The sequence below is a fragment of the Sceloporus undulatus genome, chromosome 2 (assembly GCF_019175285.1).
Source record: "Sceloporus undulatus isolate JIND9_A2432 ecotype Alabama chromosome 2, SceUnd_v1.1, whole genome shotgun sequence".
In the NCBI taxonomy this organism is placed as follows: domain Eukaryota; kingdom Metazoa; phylum Chordata; class Lepidosauria; order Squamata; family Phrynosomatidae; genus Sceloporus; species Sceloporus undulatus.
The window spans coordinates 159,975,338-159,983,587 of record NC_056523.1 but is presented as its reverse complement, the minus strand read 5'-3'; the positions used below and the strand labels follow the sequence as shown (position 1 = coordinate 159,983,587).

General features: G+C 44.9%; 1 protein-coding gene across 1 annotated transcript in view; it reads right to left on the bottom strand.

The window, feature by feature from the left end:
• Positions 1 to 350: 350 nt before the first annotated feature.
• Positions 351 to 8,250, bottom strand: part of KCNH3 (potassium voltage-gated channel subfamily H member 3) — a 64,989-nt gene continuing 57,089 nt past the window's right edge. The window contains exons 12-15 of the mRNA XM_042455490.1: positions 6,223 to 6,530; positions 2,557 to 2,660; positions 2,374 to 2,441; positions 351 to 1,492 (exon numbers count right to left, since the gene is read on the bottom strand). Coding sequence (XP_042311424.1) covers positions 899 to 1,492; positions 2,374 to 2,441; positions 2,557 to 2,660; positions 6,223 to 6,530 — 1,074 coding nt within the window. The 3' untranslated portion in view covers positions 351 to 898. The remainder of the gene's footprint in view (positions 1,493 to 2,373; positions 2,442 to 2,556; positions 2,661 to 6,222; positions 6,531 to 8,250) is intronic.

Here is an 8,250-nt window from a genome sequence, read left to right as displayed (position 1 = left end):
AGAAATCCCTATTTCTACTCCGTTACAAAGCTTGATTGCTGACTTTTGTCACTGCCCTCTCTTCCCAACAATTACACAAATGAAGATTGCTTTACCTTGCATAACTTCCAAACATGGAATTAAGGTTTTTGCTGGGTGTAGTTGGGAGTATGTGGTTGTGAGGTTATTTTTCTGGCAGTGGTATAAGAGGAGTTACATGTTGTGAGGGAGTATTATACAAGAGGAAGGAATATACAAACCCACCTTCACTTTACTTTTTTTGGCTTGGAGATTGTCTCTCTTGACTTTCCTCCATATTAGAAACATTAACCCATCCACCCGCAACGGTGACATATTTGGAAACCAAAATGTCAGTGACCAAAATGTACCTTTTATTTTAGATTTAAAAAAGATAACCATCTGCATAGACCCAGCATCAAAAGGGGCCCGAAAATTGTCATACCCTCCCACCAGACAACTGCATGCACAATGGGATTCCCAATCTTACACTAAATCCCCAGCTGATAACAATCAATTTGCCTGAAGGAAGTGAAACATGGTGTGTATTTTGCATATTTCAACCATCTGAGTTTGGCATTGTTTCCATTTCCCAAGCCACACTCCAGCTAGGATGGGTCTAGCTTTTAGCAAAAAGTACTGTTGTAGCAGGTCCAGTTTGCTTGTTTCAGCCAAGAAACTCTAAGATTGCCTTTTAGTCCTTTCCTTCTGTCCTTATTGTGAGAATTGCTGCAGCTCTTTTGAAACACTATGTACTTTCTAGCTCCTCACTACTCAGGTGTTGTCTGTACCCCAGAATGTGGTAGCACCCCATACTGCAAGACATAGTACCAGATCAGAATATTCTTTCCAGATCAGAATATTCCCAAGATTGAGCTTTATGTAGACAGGAAAAAACAGTTCATATGTCTGTCCCTTCCACCTCTGGCCAGCAGTGGACACTATCTGTAGCCTCCTCATCCCCAGCGCCAATCAGCACCATCTCAAGGCTTGAGGAATCACAGGCTTCAGTCCTAGAAGATTTGGTTTCTGGGAGGCCTGTGTGGGAGGAAGTGTGGGGAAGAGGGCTCTCTCTTTGGCTCTGGCTTGGTGGCTGTGTATTGCTCCCTTGGTTCTTGGATCCATGACCAGCTGATGAAATGTCAACCACAGCCCCTGAGTCTTTTCCTGGCCCCAGTGTCCAAAACGTTCCAGGCCACGGTGAGCTCTGCCCGGCTGGTGGTGACCACATCCACTGTACCCGGCTACAAGCACCATTAGGACAAGGTGCTGGAGGTGCACTGTGGGAACAGAAGGCTGGCAAGAGTTCTGTGTCTACTCGGAGTGGGCTCAGCAGAGGAGTTGCAGGGGCATCCGTCTGGAGCATGGGCCCATAGGACAGAGGATCTGCGTGGGGCTGAGTTGGTGTCTGGGAGAAAAGGAAGAGCTGGACTGCCTGGCGCAAAGAGTGCAAGCCTTCACGCATTTGTTGCACCTGCCTGGAAAGCTCAGCAACCTGAGGAAGGACATGGGGGGGTAAGTGAGTAGTGTTGGCCAAATTCCTCATTTCTCTCTCCCCCATGCCCAGTCTTGCTAACCAAATGACATTTTTGTCTTGTGTATGCATTTTCTCTCTTGGGGATCCTGACAAGCTTGACACAGGCTGCAAAATTACAGACCCAATGTCGGAGGGGGAGAGAACAGAGGAAATTAGTAGATTGGGCTTCTGTCATCACTTAGGGAAACCATATGCTTTTGCCCTTGAATGGATCAACCTGCCTTATACGCCTGCAGATTTCAGGCTGATTGCTTATTTTAAATAAAAACTTTGCCTTAGCCAGAAAGATAGTTAGAAGGGTATAGAAACAGCTCTTTTCAACAATCACACTCATTTGTTGTATGGCCGAATAGAACAGAAACTTGCTGAGATGAGACCAGAGGACCTCTGTGTAGTCCTGTTTCTCCACAGTGACCTACCACAAACATCCTTGGAAAGCAGGGCATGAGGGATAATAGCTCTCTGCCACTGTTTTCACTATGCCAACTGACATCAAGGGGCATGCTGGCCACCTGGAATGTAAGGACAACTGCTGAGTGATTTAGCACGCTTGAGACAAATTTGTGCATTCAGCAGAATTAAGGGCTAAATAATTTTTTTTAGAAGACTTTAACAATTTAGGCAGTAAATGGGAGCTTATCTGTTAAGAGTGGTCTACCATGACTGGAGGAGAGGTCTAGCCCAGCCTTCTCCCAGATATGTTCACTTTCTATCCACAGGATCCCCCTTTTGCCTGAGAGCATTTAATATAACCGTATGTTCTTCACTTGCAGGCTGGAGGTGGCAGAGCTCACTTAGTGCTGCAAATATTTTAACTGATTCTTGGACACAAATCTTACCGTGTGGCGCAGTTTCTCAATTGTGTCAGCACTGGAGAGCTCTGGGGGGATGGTAAGCAGGCCACTGTCTATAAAAAAGGAAACAGGCTGGCTTGCAAGGAAGAAACCATCTTAAAGGTGCCAACAACACTTGGGCCTATGTGCTGCCATTATGACAGAAAAAATACTGTGCAGGATGCTTACCTGTACCAGGTGAAGGGCTGCTGTAGTCTGGGCCTGAAGGACCAAGGCGGAAACTAAAAACGGGTTTGTCGGAACCAGACCCATCCTCGATGCCATCCACAACCCTTCAGTGGGAGAAGCAGGGAGGGGGAAGAACATCTAATAAGCAGGGAGCAAGAAAAGGGCATTTGTGACACTCCTTGAGCACATGCATGTTTATTTGAACAGCAACCTCTGGCTGCAAAATGTGGAAGGACATTTTGACAAAACAGGGAGGACCTTAGGCCAAGTACTTCAGATGACTTAGCTATGTCAAGGAGAGAGTAACAACATGGGGGCAGAGGTCATTTCCTTCCCTTGATGAAATCATAGAATCATAGAATCATAGAGTTGGAAGAGACCACTAGGGCCATCCAGTCCAACCCCCTGCCATGCAGGAAATCCAAATCAAAGCATCCCTGACAGATGGCCATCCAGCCTCTGTTTAAAGACCTCCAAGGAAGGAGACTCTATCACCCTCCGAGGGAGTGCATTCCATTGTCGAACAGCCCTAACTGTCAGGAAGTTCCTCCTAATGTTCAGGTGGAATCTCTTTTCCTGTAGCTTGCATCCATTGTTCCGGGTCCTGTTCTCTGGAGCAGCAGAAAACAAGCTTGCTCCCTCTTCAATATGACATCCCTTCAAATATTTAAACAGGGCGATCATATCACCTCTTAACCTTCTTTTCTTCAGGCTAAACATCCCCAGCTCCCTAAGTCGTTCCTCATAGGGCATGGTTTCCAGACCCTTCACCATTTTTGTCGCCCTCCTTTGGACACGCTCCAGTTTCTCAATGTCCTTTCTGAATTGTGGTGCCCAGAACTGGACACAATATTCTAGGTGGGGCCTGACCAAAGCAGAATACAGTGGCACTATTACTTCTCTTGATCTAGACACTATACTTCTATTGATGCAACCTAAAATAGCATTGGCCTTTTTAGCTGCCGCATCACACTGTTCACTCATGTTCAACTTGTGGTCTACTTGGACTCCTAGATCCCTTTCACATGTAGTTTCATTCAGCCAGGTGTCACCCATCCTATATCTGTGCATTTTATTTTTCCGCCCTAAGTGCAGTACCTTACATTTCTCTGTGTTGAATTTCATTTTGTTAGCTTTGGCCCAGCTTTCTAGTCTATTCAGGTCATTTTGAATCTTGATCCTGTCCTCTGGGGTATTAGCTATTCCCCCTAATTTGGTATCATCTGCAAATTTGATAAGTATGCTCCCAATTCTGTCATCCAGGTCATTGATAAAGATGTTGAATAGCACTGGGCCCAGGACAGAGCCCTGTGGGACCCCACTGGTCACTTTTCTCCAGGATGAAAAGGAGCCATTGTTGAGCACCCTTTGGGTTCGGCCGGTCAACCAATTACTAATCCATTTAACAGTTCCTTTGTCTAGCCCACATTTTACAAGCTTGTTTGCAAGAATGTCATGGGGAACTTTGTCAAAGGCCTTACTGAAATCAAGATATACTATATCCACAGCATTCCCTTCATCTACCAAGCTGGTAAATTTATCAAAGAAAGAGATTAGGTTTGTCTGGCATGACTTGTTTCTCTGAAACCCATGTTGACTTTTTGTGATTATGGCATTGCCTTCTAGATGTTCACAGACTCTCTGTTTAATGATCTGCTCCAGAATCTTTCCTAGTACTGATGTCAGACTAACTGGACGATAATTGTTGGGATCCTCTTTTTTCCCCTTTTTGAAGATGGGGACAACGTTTGCCCTCCGCCAGTCTGCTGGGATCTCTCCTGTTTTCCAGGAGTTTTCAAAGATTATTGCCAATGGCTCCGATATTACATTTGCCAGTTCTTTTAATACCCTTGGATGGAGTTCATCTGGTCCTGGAGACTTAAATTCATTTAGATTAATAAGGTATTCCTCTACTATCTCTTTACTTATTCTGAGCTGAAATTCCCCTATTCTGTCCTCTGCTCCATTATCCTCAGGTTGAGCACCCTTTGCCTTTTCTGAGAAGACTGAGGCAAAGAAGGTGTTGAGTAATTCTGCCTTTTCTCTGTCTTCTGTTAGCATTTTGCCATCTTCTCCACGCAGTGGCCCTACCGTTTCCTTCTTCTTCCTTTTGCTGCGGACATATCCAAAAAAGCCCTTTTTATTGTTCTTAACCTCTCTAGCAAGCCTGAGTTCATTCTGCGCTTTAGCTTTTCTGACTTTACCCCTACACATGCCTGCTATTTCTTTGAATTCCTTTTTCGTGATTACCCCCTTTTTCCATTTCTTATACATCTTCGGTTTCAAACTTAGCTCGGTTGAAAGTTCCTTAGTCATCCATCCTGGTTTCTTGAGACACCTCCCGTTTTTCTTTCTCACTGGAACTGTTTGAAATTGTGCCTTCAGTATCTCCCTTTTGAGAAAGTCCCATCCGTCCTGAACTCCTTTATCTTTTAGTATTTCTGACCATGGAATTGCCCTCAATACTTCTCTAAGTTTACTGAAATCCGCTCTCCTAAAGTCTAGGATGCGTGTCTGACTATGCCTGGCTTCTCCTTTCCACTGTATTACAAACTCCAGGAGAACATGGTCACTTCCACCTAATGATCCCACCACTTGCACCCCATTAACCAAGTCATCCTTGTTGGTTAGGATCAGATCTAAAATAGCTGACCCCCTTGTTGCCTCTTCCACCTTTTGGACCATGAAATTGTCTTCCAGGCAAGTGAGGAATTTGTTAGACCTTGAGGATTTTGCTGACTTCCAGCAAATATCAGGATAGTTGAAGTCTCCCATCACTACTACATCTCTCTTTTCTGACTGTGTGGTCATTTGTTCTAGAAAGATATCATCCAATTCCTCAGTCTGACTTGGGGGTCTGTAGTAGACTCCCACCATAACATCCTTGTTGTTTCCCTCCCCTTTAATTTTTACCCAGATGCTCTCCACCTGGCTTCCAGGATTGATGTCCTGGATCTCTTCACTGGTGTAAATATCTCTGACATATAGTGCTATTCCTCCTCCTTTCCTGTTTGGCCTATTTTTCTTAAAAAGGTTATACCCCTCTATTTCTACATTCCAATCATGAGACTCATCCCACCAGGTTTCAGTGATGCCTATTATATCATATTTGCTTTGTTGTACTAGGAGTTCGAGTTCATCTTGCTTATTTCCCATGCTCTGTGCATTCGTGTAGAGACATCGCAGACCATGGTTCCCTTTTACTTGCTGCCTGTGCAAGTTTTTTTGCCTCCCACTTTTGGGTCCTTGCACTTTTTTTCTTGTTTCCTCTATGTCAGTTTGACTATTTTCGCCATCCCTTTCGCCTTCCTTAATATTGTCTCCCTTCCCCTCGGAACTCAGTTTAAAGCCCTCCTGATCAAGTTCTTGAGACTGTTGGCAAAAACATTTCCAATCATAGCAGATTTCATAGTAAGGCAGCAGATATAAATCTGTTCCACACTCTCTCACCCACTTTTACTTCCAGGACTCAAAAAGGGGGATTGTATTGAAATGCATATCATCATATCTATATGTGGACTGACTGACTGAATACAAAATATAGATGAAAGTGCTTTAAAAATGCAAAACAGAATCTTAAGCTGGGTGAAGGGAAGAAAGAGAAGGGGGCTGAGCTGCCCCTATGCCATCAAACTGCTTTCACTTCTTCTGTCTCCTGCTCCTTACCTGGGACTGAGGTCTGGGGGGCCACTGCAGGGGGTGTTGTGTAGACGCAACGCTGTGGGACGTGAGGATGTTTCTGAGGGTGGGTGGTGTGGAAAGCCTGAGCATGGTAGCTGATGGTTGGCGGGCCCGGAGGAAGAAGAGAATAAGGGGTTGGAGGGCTCCTCCACTGTCTCTGGGGGCAAGCAGGGGGCTCGATGACGTGGAAGGAATGAAGTGTCAGCCTCTTTCCCCACCACAGAGAGGAAGTTGGTGGGTTCCCTGGCCCTCAGGGGAAATGGTGGGTTCCCTGGCCCTGATGGAGACTCAGCCTGCAAAGAAAAGACACAAACAAGCAAACTTTACATCGTCTATCACAGCCTGATGCCTTCTCTGCACCATGTCTTACTGATGGTTCAGGAGCAAAGAATAGGGTTGCCATCATTCTCTTCCACAAAATTGGGACAAAAATATGAAAGACAGGATCGGGGTGGCTTATAAAAAATACACACCTAAAAATAGCTCCCCTGCCCACACCACATTTTAATATTTAATATTGCATACAGTCATATCCACGGATTCAACCTTCCATGACTTCAAAATATTCCAAAAATATACAAATTCCAAAATGCAAACTCTGATTTTGCTATTTTCTATAAGGGAGACCATTTGACAATGCAAGTCTATATAATTGGATGAGGAGCCATGGATTTTATTATCCAAGGTGCCCCTGGAACCAAACCCCAGCAGATATACCAAGGACCCACTGTATTTCAGTTGTTTATTTTTATAGTGCCATCAATTTACATTCTGGGATTTGTAGTTTGTTGCTTCTACCAGCCCAGCTGGTGCGAATATTTTTCAAACCCTTCGATCTAGGATTTTCCTGATTTACTGGGACAAATGGTAAACCCAGCAAAGAAGGATCCTCCTCTTTCTATGTCCAAATTAGCCCCCTTCCCAAAAAGCTTCAAAGTAAGTAAACTTAGGCGGGTTACAGACCGCCATTTCGGACGTCCTCAGGACATCCCAGTTTGAAAAAGGGGCGTCTCTTATAGACGCCCCTACTCCTATTATGGACAGAGTCCGTAACAAATGGCGGCGGCCATTCCACACGGCCGTCGCCATTTTGACGTAGTGGATAATGTGCGTCCGCACATCGTGCGGTGGAAGTGACGCTGCGAGTGCGTGACTAGCGCCTCGCAGCCTCTCTTCCGGGCTGCAAGAAGGAGCGCAATTTTCACGCTCCTTCTTGGCAGCGTCCGGGAACCGCGCCGTTTGGCTGCTGTGGTTCCCGGACACTGCAACCGGCGGCGGCGGCAGACCACCGCTTCTCGGCGGTCTGTAATGCACCTTAGTGTATTATCTGTGCTCTTTTGTTCTTGTCAAGAAAATGATTCTTCTTTCAACATAAACATATTTTTCCCATCTATTTCAGCATAACTCTTCATTCATGCTTTCTGAAACTGATGAGGTTGGAATCCACTTAATTTCCCCCAGGCTGAGAATGGTTTAACATATTAACAAGTAGAAATCAGTATGAAACTTCCCTCTGTCCCACTCCAGATTATACATGAGGCGTACATGTGCTGGGAAGTCCCTATATTTCCATGTTACAAAACATGGAACTGATCATTCATTACAACCTAAGTATGGATGTCTCTTATTTCCTAGTGGTTTAAGAAGTGGCTTTTAATATGCACAAGCACTGAGTATACTGTACTTTCATCTTACAGTTGCAGGCTGAAGCCCCAGGTCTTGTTCAGCCAATGCACTTATCAAATATATTTTCCATCCTCAACATTTGGCTGAAGTTGTTGGTAATCTCCAATGACAACTGCTGGTTTGTTTTGTCAGTTTTGGGAAGAGCACTTGTGCACATTCATTTCAGACACGGGTTTACATGCTTATCATAGATTCAGAGACCATCTAGGGCTCCATGTCTCATCCACAATGAGTCAAAATTTTGATCAGCATTGCCCAAAGAGCCCTTAAGGCCTTAGTGTGACTGTAGCACCACTGGGCATTGATGCCTGTAAGACCCTATTGTGG